This window comes from Rattus norvegicus, chromosome 10 (assembly GCF_036323735.1).
Source record: "Rattus norvegicus strain BN/NHsdMcwi chromosome 10, GRCr8, whole genome shotgun sequence".
NCBI lineage: Eukaryota > Metazoa > Chordata > Mammalia > Rodentia > Muridae > Rattus > Rattus norvegicus.
Window position 1 is genome coordinate 100,402,501 of NC_086028.1, and position 16,817 is coordinate 100,419,317.

The following is a 16,817-nucleotide window of genomic DNA, read 5'->3' on the forward strand; positions in this document are numbered from 1 at the left end:
AAGCCAGGGCTCTAGCACAATGCAGTGGGATCTGTCCTGAATCACTGGCATCACCCACTGCCGGAGGCCCAGGCATGTGGCGCATACCTGTAATTCTAGCACTCAGGAGGCAGAAGCAGGAAGCTTGAGTTCAAGGGCTACAGCCTGCACCACCAGCCTGGGCCATATGATACCCCATTTCCATGCCTTGACCTTATACCTCCCCTGGGCTCTGGGAGCAGTACTCCATTAGCTAAGGGGGCTGTGGGAACAGGAAGGAGGTGGAGTAGACTCCCGCTCCATATGTGGTCCTCCCCTCTGCTGGCAGTGGTTGCCAGAGAGGTCAGCGACCTGCCTTGGCAGGATTCTGGGAACAGGAAGCCAGGAGGTCAGCAGGGTGCTGTTCCCATCCGTTCCTTCCCCACCTCTCCTCTCCCGGGCTAGGAGCAGGGGATGGCTGGCCGGTGTGTCTGAGACTTCCAACCCCAGCTCTTTTTCTAGTGTGAAGCTGACCCCTGGAGCAGTTTCCATTCACACTGTGAGCTCTGTGGAGTGGGGGCCCGGCCTCCTCTCCCTGAGTTGGGAGGGAGTTGGGAGGGTGAGCTGAACTGGGCTGCTATTTCTGCTTCATTCTCACACCCCTGGCCCACAGACCGTCAGAGTGAGCCGTGATGGAGAACTTGCTGACACTGCAGACTGGGTCTGAGGTGGACGCAGTATTGTGACTTGCTGTTGGTGGGGGTGGGGGTGGGGAATCTGGACTTGGCGGGGTGGGGGTTGACATCACCTGGTGGCTTGGCTTCTATCTAGAAGGAAGTCCCAAGGCAGATCTACAGGGGACTTCAGGGCTTTCCCATCCCAGTAGTTAAACATCTGCCAGCCTATCTCAGGATGGGGCCCAGCTAGGGAGTGGGGATCAACTGGGGCTGGGGCTTTACAAACAGTCCTGACAATTTTGGTGCATTCCTGAGTTGAAGATCCCAGAACTAAGTATCCCAGACAGCCAGGGGTGGTTGGATGTTCTAGGAAGGGACATACCACCGCCAGCACCACCCTCCCCACCCCCACCCCTACCCCCATGATCCTGGGAGCTTCAGAGTTTTGGTGGTAACGTCTGTCATACATTGTGATAAGACAGGTGGGACCACCCCAGGGGTTCCTGTTCTTTCCAGGTAGAACATTTGGGGCCAGGTTTCTAGGCCAGATTTATATGAACCAGGACCTACCAGAAGGGTAGCAGGTATTATAGCGACAGTTTAGGGACTCAGGGAATAGACTTGGAGAAAGGGAGCTCCCGCGTAGTAGCAGTCAGGCAGCAGCACCTGAGGTTTTCACAAGAACCCAGGAGCAGGAACTCAGAGACAGGGTCTCCTGGGAAGCCCCGATGTGACCAGGGAGCTTCTTCCAAACCCAGAAGGCCCGTTCTCTATTTCTAGGGGTAGAGTCATCTGTTGCATTCTGCCAGCAGGGCCCTGGAGGAATGGGGGTGGAGGGGTCGAGAAGTGGGAGCTGGCAGGCCCAGCCCTGCAGGAAGCTGGGTATTTGTGCCTTTGCCCTGGCGGAACCTGGCTCCCAATACCCTGACTGTGAGACCGCCTGTTCTTCCTTCCAGTCTGAAGGTGCGTACGACGTCATCCTCCCACGGGCCACCGCCAACAGCCAGGTGATGGGCAGTGCCAACTCAACCCTGCGAGCTGAAGACATGTACATGGTCCAGAGCCACCAGGTGGCCACGCCAACGAAAGACGGCAAGATCTCTCAGGTCTTTAGAAATCCCTATGTGTGGGACTAAGGCAGCAGCTGTGGCCAGGAGGATGCGGGCCAATTTAGAGAGGGTCCTTGGGACCTGGTTCGGGTGAGGGACCACTAGGGACCCTATGCTCTGTGGCTCCCTTCCCTCCTTACTGGCTCAGGGTAGCTTATGCCTCAGGGTCAGATCCCCTGATCTGCCAATGTTTGGGTGTGTGTCCAGGAGGGCCCCTCTCACTCAGTATTTGTGGAGTCCAGGCGCTTGCCCTGTTTCATGCCAGGGCTACCTCTGGTGATCTAACTCTATCCAAATAGTGTTCTGCTTGGGATGGTGGCTGGTTCTATGCCTACACTCTCCAGTGACACCTACAAGCCTCCATGGAGCTCAGAGAGAATGCCTTGGGCTGGATCCCACTCCTCTGTGAGGAGCAAGGGTGCCTAATAAACACATTTCTGCTTTATTAACTCTTGCTTTGGGCTTGTGGTTTCTGACTGGGTTCTTACTTCCCATGACTCCTTCCTTTATCCAGTTCTTAGGGCTGATGCTCTTTGGGTTCCTGTGGTAAGGGGCTGGGGCCTCCTCAGGGCAGGGCTCTCTAGTGTGTCTGCCACCGATTATCTCAGAATGAGTATTTGGGCTCTTCAAGTCTGGGATGCAGCCCTACACCTGAAAGTGTTCCACCTGGGTCTCATCTTCCTCTGGCTATATTAAGAGACAGAATGGGGGAGGCAGACCCACCAGTGAGAGGTTCTAGGGTTAGGAGGGGGGATCCGTTCTTCTTGGCCTCTCCCACTTAGCACGGGAAGGTGAGGCAGGCTGCCATTCTGCTCCAGGTTCCGAGATCATGCTTCCCAGCCGGAGTAGGTTGGCTTGTAAGTGGGCCTGAACTGTTTATAATGACGGTTCACAAAGACAGGAGGTTGGGCCTGTCCTGGTTGGTTCAAGGGTCACAGCATCCATGTGCTTAAGATTTAGGGACCAGTAAAAGTCTCCCACAAACAGCTGGGGCTCATCTCTGTGGCCGGTGGGGCTGGGGGTCTGGGTGTGGGGGAGGACAACATCAGGATAAGACAGTCTTTCCCTCCATTTCTAGAGCCAAAGTCTCAGAATGCTGTCACGTCAGGGTTATATGGGACTTTAAGGGTAGTTGTCCCAACCTCTTATAGTGAGCAAAGTGACCTAGTCTGGCTACAGAGCCTCTAGGTGGCTGGACCAAGACTGGCCAGACTGATATTCCCAGCTTTTGCCCTTGGCTCTCCCTGGGATAAGCCAGACTGGTGGCCTGGGCTCCGAGCTGCCTCTATTCCTTACGGATGGGACAATGTTCTAGTGCCAGGTCCAGGTTCTTTAAGGGGACATGAGAGCCTGCCTATCCCCGGCTTGGGAATGTTTGTCCCCGACTAGCCAGAAGCTATTTTCTGACACCAGTTGTAAGGGGAAAATAGCCTTTTGTTGTTGTTGTTGCCGTTGCTGTTGAAAGAGAGAAAAGGATTATTGGAAGAAGACTTCTCCCCAACTTCTATATTTAGATGGCATTGCTCCCTGAGGACTGACCGAGACTTTTTTTAAATTTAATTTTATTTTAGTATAATTCAGTACTTGGGCTATGAGCAGTAGACCCCTCCCTTTTGACTCTTGTTCTTTCTGGTTACTTTAGGATCAGTCCCCGAAAAATAAAACAAGATGGTAGATGCCCTCTTCCCTGGACCACACCTCATCCGGATCCCTCATTGCTCTGCATCCAGCTGAGCAGGGCCCAGCCGCTTCCCCATCTTTGTTGTCCTTGGAGCTGGGAGGGACCAGAGGCCACCAATTTGAAGCAGTGGACTGAGTGGGACCTTGGGATAGGCCTGAAGCATGTGACTGGTGCTCACATAGGGCCACATATCCCTTTGCCCATCCCAGCTTCCTGGTACCCAAGAAACTGCAGCTACCGGGAGTTGACTCCCATCTCCTGCCTTAGCACACCGCCCAGGTCACAGAGTCTGTGTCCCTATGTGGTTCTCCGGGTTATTGTCCCGCTGTGAACGTCAGTTGCGTGATGGACCCTCTTGGCCGTGTTAGTAACCTGTTGCCCCTTCCCCTACTTAGGGCCTGCTGTACCTTCTAGACTTCCAGAAGGTCACCGGCTAGGTTGGTCAGGCTGTTTCTCATGACCTGAGAGTCCCAGGTCTCAGCACCTTTGAACATGGACTGAGTCTCCTCTACCTTCAGTGGGTTGTGTCCCCTCACCAGGGCAGGACCAGTCTGCCTGTTCTGTTCTTCCCGCTGCCCATCATCATGGAGATGGCAGTAACATCTGTCCCACCTGGGGAAGCTTTTGTTGTCCAGCCCTGCCGCACAGAGAACCCACATAAGACTTGAAGAGCCGGTGGGCCACGGTGGTGCCAGGGCTTTGTACCATTTCTGTACCTCGGCTAATCCCCTCGCTGAATCTCTTCCAGTCTGCTTTTGGCTTCTGCGCCAGCTCCCAGGGTCGCTCCTGGGACAGGCGCAGATGTGGACGTCTCTGAATTACCTGGCTCTCACACATTCTGGAGGTACCTGCTTGGCTATCAGGACATAAGTGGTTGGGGTCTGGGAGTACCCTTAGGAGACAGTGGGTGGGAGTCAGGGCTGCATTCTCAGGGTGAGTTGAACCTTTCCTGCGTCTGACTGGTGGGATGGGTCCAGGACTTCAGGTTGCTTATGGAATGATGTCTACCTCAGCTTGGGCAGTGGACGCCCTTGGGACACCTAGACCTGCTCTACTGTTTTCATCATTAGAGGAGTGTCTTTGGCCTGAAGACATGCGCCAGAGGGACCCGATGTCCACTCAGGTCAGAGAGGGCCATTTTCAGGCTTGCAAGCTGCTGACACCGGTGGCTGAGATGGTGTCATGGTACCGGACCCTGAAATTGAGATCTCCAGAGCATCACCCTTCCTTCTACTCTTGGGTACCACACAGAGCCTCTTCTGGGGGCACCCCCTCCGTGTGCTAACCTGGCCCTTAGCCCAGCGCTGCTGAGCATCAAGGTTGAGGTAAAGATGAGAGGCTTCCTCATGCTTAGTTCTCATGCTGTTCCCCAGCAGCCTGTGCCTTTGATCTTCGGGTGACAGGTTCCCACAGAGTAGGACTGTACCTGCAAATGTGACTCTTCCTGCCTTGAGCTCTTGCTGAGTGAGAATGCACAGCCTTCCACAAGGAAAGTGGGGCTCTCCATCGCACCTCATGCTGTTCTTGATCTAGAGCCCCAAGATCTGCCACAGTAAGCAAGGGACTATTTTGCTGTCTCAAGTGAGTCCTTTAGGACTCAGAAAGCTCCAGATCCCTAGGTGTGTTGCCTGTGGTGGGTGTGGCCGTGTTTATAGTTCAAGTCCTGCCTACAGCTAAAGCTGAGGAGTGATGGGTTCCTGGAGGATGCAGGCCTGCCAGGATTTGGGAGTGTCATGGTTACCCTGCGTCTTCTAGTTCCTGTTCAGTGAAGAAGTACTTTTTTTTTTTTCTTTAAGGAGGGCTGGGGAACCTCCCAATTAACAGCTCTGAATCTTACACAAGCCTTGAATGGGGAGACATCAAGTAGGTCCAGGCTTGATCTAAGCTTCTCATTTGCAGGCTACTATCCCTTAATAGATGTCACACCGACACTGTTAAATCCCGTAGTGGATGTAAAGCGAGGCTCAACCTTGTAACTGCTCAAAATTAAATGACTGCCCTTTCTTTGTGAGGGGGTTACTGCCTCTGTTCCTGTGTGTTTCTAAGTGATTGTGGAATGTCTGTTGGCCGGCCTGCCTGACCCTCTCCCCAACCCCCCATCTCTGCTAACAGCTGTTTGGTTGCAAGTAACCTCTCTCCGGTTAGAGACTTTAAGGGAGAAAACCAGGCCTCCAAAAGATGCCGAAAGATGTTCGAATTCTCGGCTGGGGATGGTGTTGCACACCTTTCTTTAATCAAGTACTTTGGAAGACAGGCAGGCAGATCTTTGTGAGTTCCAGGCCGGCCAGGAACTCACAAGATAGAAGAAAAACAAACATTGAATTCTTAACCAGCCAAGCAGAGAGACAGACGGTTCCCACACAAGATGTAGGAGGGGTGTGGTGGGAAAGGGGACACCCTCAGATAGCTTACCCAGCTATGCCTGGCATGGTTGGGAGGCAGGGCACAGACCATTTCATCTTCACAAAATGCTTTGTTCACAGAAAGGCATGCTGGGCCAGAGATGAGCACAGCTGCCCCAGGCCTGGGGGCCCCGTCCTGGCCACACCCAGCTTGCTCTTGTGGCCCATTGTACTTGTTCGGCAGCAGCACTTTGGCTCCTCATGGAAGAAAGCAAGAAACAGAAGGGTTAGCCGGCTTGCCCGACTGTCACCACACAGACGCCAACCAACACTCTCACCAAGACCAGCACCCCCCCCCCCCCAGCTCTGCAGAGGGCACGCCAAGGTCGTGCTCAGGGGGCTGCTAAGCAGACTTCCTGTCTGCTGTCTCAGGGCTGGGTCCTTCAGGAAGCTGCAGCCCCGTTTACAGCAGCAGCATGAATTATTTAGCTCTCTGCACCAGCCAGAGAGCTCTGACCTCATCCTCCTTGGGCCCTGTGCGGCTCTGACCTCATCCTCCTAGAGGAAAGGTATCCGTTAATAGCCGGGAGTGGGGGGTGATGGGTCCCATTGGGGTGTTCGTAATGGGGCGCGGGTCTCTTTGAGACCAGCACTCTCAAAGAGATTCAGTGGGCCTTGTAGCAGGAAGTGTCCACGGAGTGAAGAGTTCTATAGCGTGTGTAGAGATCAAGGGGCAATTATGAGCTGTGGCCCTGTACAAACTCTTTTACCTTCCCCCAGTCGCATCTGTAAAACAGGAGTGACAACCTTTGGATACACAAAAGAGCACTCACACACAAAATCACACTCAAGCATAGCACTCAAGTGTGTCCTCCCTGCACTATCGGGCCTCTGGACTGGGCCATTTGCTGTCTGTCCTTGGACAGAGTGGTTGCCATAACTGGGTTGGTGCTTGGAGGTATAGGCTGGTATAGTTTGTCGGTTCTCTGATGTGTCAGGGGAAACATCTTGGTGGGTAGCCTAATTGTAGAGGAAATCCAAGTAGCCAGACTGGAGTGCAGGGACCAGACAACTGTCTCCCAAGTACCCATAGGGGCATCAAGAGGAATGACTGTAGTTCTTCTTTACAAGGAAAGACTGGCTCTGAAGAAGTTACGGAAGCTTCGACTGACTGTTCCAGAATGGCAGTCACTCTGGGCCACAGGGCACCCTCATGGCATGGGCTGCCTCTCTCTTGCTCTGTGTCAGAGTCGGGAAGACACAGCAGTCTGTGCCCGAGGTCTGCAGTAGAGCTAGCCAGATGAAAGGTCACTGCAGGGTTGTGCCTTCCACAGAGGAGCTGAGGGGGTTAGGAGGCCCCTCCTAGCCAGCTGTCTGCCCGCAGACTCGCCCAAGCCAGGGAGAGGGGGAGATGCTCCCTGGTGTGAACATAAAAAGAATTACCTTCCCAGGGCACTTGAGGGAGCAAGGGGTGGGGTCCTGGGAAGGTTCACACTGAGCCCCAATCCGAAGGTTCAGAGAGGACCCTGCCAGAACTCCAGGGTTCTGGGCTCCAGCATCCTCTGCTTCCTTTTCCCACTTCAAATACCCCAACTCCCTCCTAGGCTCCTGGGGTGTGTGTTTTGGCCTGATGGGAGGTGGGCCTGGACATCTGGAGCTCAGCTGTCACTCTCCTTGTAGAGCTGCCTTCTCTCACCTATGCCTCACCCTGACACCCGCAATCAGATCCCCCTGAGTGCCTGCCAGACATCACTAGCTGCCCCTAGCTGTCTCTGTGCCTGCCCAGACCTGGGTGAGGACGGGGAGGGGGGATAGGTAGGAGTGTTGGGGTTGTTGGTAGCCCACAGTGCCCCTACCCTGCTCTGCTAGCCTCCCCTCTAGGGATCTGGTGTAGAAGTCTCTGTCCCATTCGTTCCACCAGCCCAGTATCATGTCTGTCTCAGCCTAGCTCAAGGAAGCAGGTCCCTGTCTTGGACCAGCCGGCCTGGAGAGGGAGCACCTCCGCTGTTTTGGTTGGGCTTCAGGTTCTCCTCAGCCTGGCGCTACTGATACTTGGGAACTCTGTGTGCTGGATGCTAAGTAGGACCGGGTATCGGATGCCAGGATCTCCACCAAGTCCCAGGTTGTGACAGTCAAAAATGCTTGGGGATTTGGCAAATGTTGGTTAGGATTGCCCAAACCCTTGGCCAATGTCGGGTTACAGGGGGCCTCAGCCAGCCTTACAGGGACCCTGGGAATCCACATAGTCCCAGATTTTGCTTTCTTTCTGGGCTGCTTCTCTGGGGAAGGGCAGCCTGGGAACCCCAATCTTAGCTACGGCACAGGCAACAAGTGATCAACCTGGTTTGCTGAGTTGTCTTGGGCAAGAATGCCAGCCAGGGGAAAGTCTGTTTACTGTACACTGGATCAGGGTACCTGGGCCACCAGAAAGACCCACAGTCAGGGCCCAAGGTCAGAGGAGAGTCTGGGTAGCAGGTGCCCAGCTGTGGGTCACAGCAGGGGGCAGGCCATACTTGACTGAGCATAGCCCTCTGTCTTGTGACTCAGGGATAAATGGACCCAACACACACACACACACACACACACACACACACACACACACACACACACACACAGACTTGTAGCCCAGACAAATTCCTTCCCAGCCCTTGCCCCAGATCCCTATAGGAGAGGCTTGCCGAGCAGGGATGGGGGCAGGATGCTATTGGTTCAGAGCTCTACCCCACATGCAAAGAACTTTTCAGGAGAAACCAATCTCAGACTTAAAGCAGAAGGTTTTAGTAGACCACTTATACCAACATCCCCAAATTCAGGGGCCCTTATTTACATACAAGGACTCTGGGTAATAAAGTTCAGGGTCACATGTGTGAGGGTGGGGCTTCCAGGCCAGGGAGGGAGAGACTTTTACTGCCTTGCTGTTTCTCTACCCACACTTTCCTTTCCCCTTTCTTTCTCTATTTCCATTGTGAAAATTAACCATGCATTTGATTTCCTAATTCACTGCAGTGCCAGGGGTGGGGGGTGGGGTGGGTGTGGATGTGGGTGTGGGTGGAGGGATGGGCAGAATGCAAGAAAGAGTAAGGGGGTTTGGAGGGGAACAATGGCATAAGCCCCACCCACCCCAGTGCTAAGTCACCAGTTTTGAAAAGTTTATTATTATTATTATTATTATTATTATTAATGTGCGTATGTACCTGCTTGTGTATGAGTACGTACACGTGCACGCAGTGCCCCTGAAGGCCAGAGGCTTTGGATTCCCAGGAACTGAACTGAGATCAGAGGGAGGGGGAAATGACTGGCCCAGGGGTTAAAAGCACTGGCCGCTCCTGCAGAGGATAAAGATGGGGATGGGCCGCTGCTGTCTCAAAGATAAGGAAAGAGGAGGCTGGCTGAAGAGGTGACTCAGCAGTTAAGACTGCTCTCCTAAGGGTCTGGGACTTAGTTACTCCCTAACTCCAGCACCAGGTGACCTGACACTAGATCACCTCGTCTTTGCAAGTTCTGGTACATGCACGTGCCACACACGCACACACACACACACACACACACACACACACACACACCTTTAAAAAAAAAACAGCTGAATGACAGAAAGCCTTTATTTACAAAGGGGATCATCTTTGGGAGTGGGGCACGGGGTTCCGTTGTGGGTTAAAAAAGGGCCAGACACCCTAAGGCTATACGCTGCCCCCTCCAGACACATCCCATGTAGGTATACCCTGGATTGTTTGTTTGTTTTTGAGACAGGGTTTTATGCATCCCAAGCTGGCCTGGGGCTCATCGGGTAGCCACAGATGCAAGGACAACCTCAAAACTTCTGGTCTTTTGGCTTCCATCTCCCGAGCGCTGGGATTAGCAGTGTGTATGGACATTCCCCGCGTGTGTGGTGTCCAGGGTGGAAGCCAGGATGCTGTGCACGCTAGGCAAGCAGTCTACAGTTAAGCTACAACCCCCAGCCCCACCTCTGGAGTTTCAAGAGATCTCTAGAAGACCTCCAGGGGACAGAGATCAAGTAGGGCAAAGGTGCAGGGGTGGGGTCTAGTACCTCTGGGTCACTTGCCTGTCACTCTTCGGTGTCAGGTAGACGGAAAGCCATAGTCGGTGACTCACCGGGTCACTGGGATCTGGGCTCTGATTTTAGCAGCAATTTTCACCTTTTAAGGGAATCTTTTCCCCCCTTGTACTGGCTGGTTTTGTGTCAACTTGACACAAGCTGGAGTTATCACAGAAAAAGGAGCCTCCCTGGAGGAAATGCCTCCATGAGACCCAGCTGTAAGGCAACTAGTGGTCGAGGGGGAAGAACCGAGCCCATTGTGGGTGGTGCAGTCCCTGGGCTGGTGGTCCTGGATTCTATAAGAAAGCAAGCTGAGCAAGCCAGGGGAAGCAAGCCAGTAAGTAACATCCTTCCATGGCCTCTGCATCAGCTCCTGCTTCCTGACTGCTTGAGTTCCAGTCCTGACTTCCTTTGGTGATGAAGAACAATGTAGAAGTGTAAGCTGAATAAACCCTTTCCTCCCCAACTTGCTTCTTGGTCATGGTGTTTGTGCAGGAATAGAAGCTCTAAGACAACCCCCGTCTTTGTTTACATGTTTCCTACTACGCCACAGTCTCCAAGAAAGGAGCAATTGTTGTTTTTTTATCTCTACGATCCTGATCCTGTCTTTGGACTCAGAGCCTGGCATAACAGGGGAAGCCATGAAATATTTGTTAAACAAATGAACAAGGCCTGGGTATCAAGTGCCACCTGGTGGAGACACCCAGTTTGGTGACATCTCAGATTTAGGCTAGACCAGTGAACCTGCAGGGATGTGTCCTGGTAATGCTGACGTCCAAGTGTGGGGTCAGATAGTCAAGAGAGAGAGTGAGGTTAAGGAGGGGGCTCTGCCCACTTAGAACAGGTAAAATGAGGCATCCACTGTGATCCACTGCACATACCTCTGTAAACGCGTGGGGGGGGGGCCGGGGTCGGGGAGGAGGTGAGTTATGCACTGAAGGTATGGAGGGGGTTAGGGAGATGGCCCAGTTGGTAAAGTGCTCACTAAGCAAGTGTGAGAGCCCAGGCTCCATCCCTAAAACCCACATAAAAAGGTAGCCCATCCGTGGTGGCCCAAGCCTTTAAGCTCAGGATTCGAGAGGCAAAAGCAGGCAGATCTCTATGAGTTCGAGGCCAAACTGGCCTACAGATGGGGTTCCAGGACAGCCAAGGCTACACAGAGAAACCCTGTCTCAAACAAACTAACCTACAGAGATAATCTCTTAGGCCCTGTGTGAGAGCACTCACCTGTCAGTAAAGAGCCAATTGCTGAGGAGGGAAATCGGAGGCGGAAGTCCCAGTAGGAAGGAAGGATTTTGGGCTAGAAGCTTGTGGGAGGATTCACCCTGAGGACCCTAAGGAGGGCAGGTGTGTGGAATCTGAGACAAGGTAACTGGCCATGTGCCTAACACAGAATGGGCTAAGTGGGTTATTCAGTTATGAGCTAGTTAGAGAACAGGTAAAGCATTGGCCAAGGTATTTGTAAGTATATAAGAAGTCTCAGGGGCGTTATTTCAGGGAACAAAGTGGACAGGCAGAAAATCCTGAGATTACAGATGGCAAAACCCACTATGACACACACACACACACACACACACACACACACACACACACACACACACACTAAAAAATAGCTGGGCATGGGAGGCAGAGGCAGGAGGATTCCTGGGACTCTCTGGCAAGGCACCTAATCTAAGTGGTGAGTCTCAGTTTCTGTGGAGAGGGAGAGGGAGGCTGACTCTGCTCTCCTGAAGAAGAAGAGGAGGAGGAGGAAGAGGAGGAGGAAGAAGAGGAAGAGGAGGAAGAGAAGGAGATGATTGACCCCTGGCCTCCACCTAGACACACACACCAGTGCACATGCACCTGCATACACATGTGCATTCACACGTTCACATGCATATGGCCATACATACTTGTACATAGCACATCTACTAAAGAGTTATACACGAAGGATAATAAAGGAGATAGCAATAACCACAAACTCTTCTGGACTAATGGTTAGTATAGATTGATAGCCTTTTATAAAAGATTTATTTCATGTGAATACACTGTAGCTGTCTTCAGACACACCAGAAGAGGGCATCGGATCTCATTACAGAGGGGTTGTGGGCCACCATGTGGTTGCTGGGATTTGAACTCAGGACCTCTGGAAGAGCAGTCAGTGCTCTTAACCGCTGAGCCATCTCTCCAGCCTATTATTATTACTATTATTATTATTATTATTATTGGAGGAAAAGCTAAGGCTCAGAGAAGTTAGTGACTCAGCCAAGGTCACACATCTTATTCAAAACGAGGTGGGATTCAAAACCTAGACTATGCTGGGTTGGTGGTGCGGGTCTTTAATCCCAGCGCTCAGGAGGAAAAGTCAGGTGCATCTATGTGTGTGTGAGACCGGCCTGGTCTACAAATTAAATTCCAGACTAGGCAGGAATATGTAGTGAGACCTTTGTCTGGACAAACAAAAACCAAAACCCTAGGCTATGCCTTCTGTCCCTTTTCACTTTTCTGGTTTATTCGTTTTTTAGAACTAGCCTCCTGGCCCTGTCGGTAGTTCCAAGGTGTAGCTGGTACATCGGCTCTCACAACCTCAGCCTTTTTTGTCATGTGAAATCCTCCCTGTAGGGGCCCCTGCCTTCTGTGGAGAGAATTTTGGTGATCTTGTAGTGAAAGGGATCCCTGTATTAGAACTAAGAACTGAGTTCGAGGAGTCCCACCTGAAACTCCACTTACTCTCCACAGCCACCCACCCACCCCGCCCACACCACAAGACCCCGCCCACACCCGCAGGCCCCGCCCCTAATGGCCATTAGGTTAGAGACTCCAGGAGCAGTTCCTAAGGTTATTTGTATCGGGACTGGCACAAGCGTAGGTGGTTTTCCTGCTTTTTCCTCTCCCTCCCCCCCTCCCCCTCTCTCTTTCTCCTTCATTTTTTAGGTTTATTATTATGTGCATTGCTGTTTTGCCTGCACGTATGTATATCTAGGTGAGGGTGTCAGATCCTGTAAAAATGGAGTTACAGACAGTAGTGAGCTGCCGTGTAGGTGCTATGAATGGAACCCAGGTACTTTGGAAGAATAGCTACTGCTCCTAACCGCAGAGCCATCTCTCCAGTCCCCAGAACACATTCTTTGATTTGACTTTTTTTTTTTTTTTTTTCAGAACTGAGGACCCAACTCAGGACCTTGCACTTGCTAGGCAAGTGCTCTACCACTGAGCTAAATCCCCTCTCCTCTGTCCCAAAGAACCCCAAATTCTTAAGGAGTGAGTGTTCCTATAAGCTGGGGTCCTTAGGGTGTTAGGCATTGGACCCAGAACCCAGTTTATAGGGAAAGACCAAATCAAGTCTTGCCGGTGGAGGTGGGGTGGGGAGGCAGGGCAGTGTGACCCACTTCCTTCATTTGCCTTCTCAGGCCCCCTGGGCAGATGAGCAGGTGTCCTCTGTGCTGCACCTGCTGCCCAACCCCTCCTTCCGAAGTAGTCCAGCAGGCAAGACAGCCCAATGCTCTGCTCACCCCAGAGGGCTGAATCCGGCATCAGGTGGGTCTCAGAGACACTGGTCCTGATGAGGACCTGAGTAGGCTTGGTTTCACGGGTTGCTAGGCAGGGACCTGAGAGACCCCAGATTTCTCTCAGTGTCACTCAGATAGACCTCAGTGCCCTCTGGCTACCTCCTGGCTGGCCTGTAATACGCCTCTCACGTCTCCTTCCTTAATTGCCCCTGAGGAGGACTCAGGTCCTCTTCCCAGTGTTTGATGCCTCCTGGGATCAGGCGGGAGGTTGGGGTGGAGTATGTCAGAGGCATCAGTGCTATACCCCTGAATACATCCAGCAGTTCCCATACAAAAGTCTCTGCGTTCTCAGGAGTGACCAGCAGATGGCGACAAGGACCGCTTGTGACTCTCTGGGATCTCACCTAGGTCCAAGAAAAGCCCCTTTCTTTCCCTTTCCCTTCCCTTTCCTTCCTTTTCCCTTCTCTTTCCTTCCCCCTTCCCTCGCCTCCCCTCCTCTCCTCTTCCCCTCCCCTCCCGTCCCTTCCCTCCCTCCCCTTCTCAACCCTCTGATCCTCTCCCCTCCCCTCTGATCCTCTCCCTTCTCCTCTGATCCTCTCCCCTCCCCCCTTCCCCATCCCGCCTCTCAGCCAGGGTCTCTCACTATTTAGCTCTCAGTATGTAGATCAGGTTGTCCTTGAACTCATGAGATCTACCTGTCTCTGCCTCCCCCAGTGCTGTGTGGGATCTAAGGCCTGCTTCCCCACATCTGGCAGAAGCCTCCTTTTTCTTTTTTTCCTTTTTGCTTTTTCTTTGATTCCTTCCTTCCTTCCCTTTATCCTCTTCTTCCTCTTCCTCCTCCTCCTCCCCTCCCCCTCTTTCTCTTCTCTTTGTTTGTGTTTTGAAAGATGTTTTCTTTGGCTGTCTTGGAACTCACTCTAGACCAAGCTGGCTTCAAACTCATGGAGATCCCCCTGCCTCTGCCTCCAAGTGTTGAACTAAAGGCACGCACCACTATCACCCAGCAGAAACCTCTTTTCTATTGAGCCCTGGCCCATACGGGCTCCACAACCAGTAGTCACATCCTGAATTAATCGCCACCGGTTCTGGTTCCCTTGGGAATCACATGGCTGTACTGGCTGGTCTTGTGTCAACTTGACCCAAGCTGCAGTTATCACAGAGAAAGTGCCTCCATGAGACCCAGCTGTAAGGCATTTTCTCAATTAGTGATCAAATGGGGAGGACCCAGCCCATTGTGGGTGGTGTGGTCCCTGAGATGGAGGTCCTGGGTTCTATAAGAAAGCAAGCTGAGCAAGCCAGGGGAAGCAAGCCAGTAAGTAACATCCCTCCATGGCCTCTGCATCAGCTCCTGCTTCCTGACCTGCTTGAGTTCCAGTCCTGACTTCCTTTGGTGATGAACAGCAATGTGGACATGTGAGCTGAATAAACCCTTTCCTCCCTGACTTGCTTCTTGGTCATGACGTTTTGTGCAGGAATAGAAACCCTGACTAAGACACGTGGGAACAGATAGATCTCACCAGGTAGTACTCACTCTATCATTTGTCTGTTTCTGGGTTTGGCCATCTGGTCTACCAGTCTCATTATGTTCAGGCTCAGTTCCTGTCCACTCTCCTCCTCTTCCCTGAGTCTTTAGGTCCCCACCTGGGATGGTGTTGTACCATGTGATCCTCTGCATATAATAGCGGCCATCTTCACAGCAGCCGTGACTGTTGTAGAGACTCTCCAGAGGAGGAAGGTAGCCAGCTGAGCTGGAGAATACTTTCAGTGCCTGTGTTTGGGAAGCAGAGGCAGGTGGATCTTTGAGTTTAGGGTCAATTTGATCTACATGGTGAGTTCCAGGCTGGCCAGGGCTACATAGTGAGACAATGTCTTAAAAAAATTAATAAAATAAGATTTAAAAATGAACTATTAATGGCTGATGTTTCCTCATAGAAATTATGTGTGTGTGTGTGTGTGTGTGTGTGTGTGTGTGTGTGTGTGTGTATAGGTCATTGGCCTTCATTTTTCATTTCCAGCCGTTTGGATTTAATTCTTCCCTAATTGCATTTGGCCTGGTGGTCTCTAGAGTGTGCAGACACTGGAAATCTAACTGAAGCAGGCAGGGGGCAGGCAGCCATGGGAAAGTCCTTTATGCTGGGAAGATCCCTTCCAGTGATGTGACTTTTTGGGGTCACAGAGGCTCCTATAAGTGACCTCTCAGCATCTCCAAGTTGGGCTTCGGTGGACTTGTGCTTCCATTGGTTGCTGGTGATCTTTACGGAGTTTGTCTCTGCCGGGGAAGTGTCCTGGAAACAGAGAGAAATGAGCCAGATGGAGGCAGACAGGCAGCAAGGGTTAGAGCCGGAAGGAGTTGGTCTCAGAGGGAAACAACCAGGCCAGCCCCAGTCAGTACTTGCCTGGGTTCCACTGAGAAGCAGCCCTTCAAGGCGGGCTGCTCTGCCTCCTGACTGGAGAATAAAGAGTCCACTGGTTCTTTCCTCGAGTTTTTTTTTTTTTTTTTTTTTTTTTGTTTGTTTGTTTTTCGGAGCTGGGGACCGAACCCAGCACCTTGGGCTTGCTAGGCAAGCGCTCTACCACTGAGCTAAATCCCCAACCCTCCTCGAGGATTTTAATGGCTTTGGTACCTGGCTTATCCAGTTTTGTGAGAAGTACAGAAGTCCTTGTGCTCACAGATAAGTCCCAGGGGAACAAAGAATGTTAAACACACAGGGTTGACTTTTCAAAGGGAGGCATGTGTAATCTTTTTCCCGCCCAGAAGGCTGGGGCAGATGTGGTTAATAACCTTGCTACTTTTGAAGAAAGAAGTACCACACCATATCCTCTTCTTATCAAAAGCTTGTCAATCTATGGCGCCTGTCTTTATTGAAGGTGTCTGATGGAGTCAATCTAGGGAACCCATCTTTATGGAAAATGTCACATGGACCTTTCAGAGAGTTCATTGTAGCCACATCTTCCTTTATAGTACACACAGGATTGAATCAATTATCACCAGGAAAATAGTCATCATATTGTGCTGTACTTAAATATGCCTAAAGCAGGCTGGGGATTTAGCTCAGTGGTAGAGCGCTTACCTAGGAAACGCAAGGCCCTGGGTTCGGTCCCCAGCTCCAAAAAAAAAAAAAAAAAAAAAAGAACCCCCAAAAAAAAATATGCCTAAAGCAGACTACTTGGGATTAGACTTCTGAAGCTTGAACCAACACTGAGTCATGTCACACCTAACTACTTTTGTACTTCCTGTGGATCATTACTCTGTTGGCCATGGTGGTGGTTGTGGTGGGGTGCGCACACACGCACGCGCGCGCACACACACACACACACACACACACACACACACACACACACACTGCACATCTCTGTTTCTTCCCACTCTGCAGACAGGAAAGTAACTCTCTTTGGAAACTATTCACTACTGGTCAGGGTAGGAAGGTTTCCCAAGAGGACAGCAACCTCAGAAAAGAGGAGAGCAGGATTCAGCCAGTTCAGGGAGGGCTGGGGAGTGCGTTTCTTA

General features: G+C 51.9%; 1 protein-coding gene across 6 annotated transcripts in view; it reads left to right on the plus strand.

Annotated features, from left to right (window-relative positions):
• The window catches only part of Gprc5c (G protein-coupled receptor, class C, group 5, member C), a 22,272-nt gene extending 16,819 nt beyond the window's left edge, over positions 1-5,453 (plus strand). For 5 of the 6 annotated variants that reach the window (XM_006247678.5, XM_006247682.4, XM_017597153.3 and 2 more), the window contains exons 4-5: positions 1,592-1,741; positions 3,387-5,453. In XM_006247678.5, coding sequence (XP_006247740.2) covers positions 1,592-1,741; positions 3,387-3,419 — 183 coding nt within the window. In that variant the 3' untranslated portion in view covers positions 3,420-5,453. Of the gene's footprint in view, positions 1-1,591; positions 2,194-3,386 lie in introns of those variants that run through there. The other variant, NM_001191591.2, reaches the window with a different exon arrangement.
• The last annotated feature ends 11,364 nt before the right edge of the window (positions 5,454-16,817 follow it).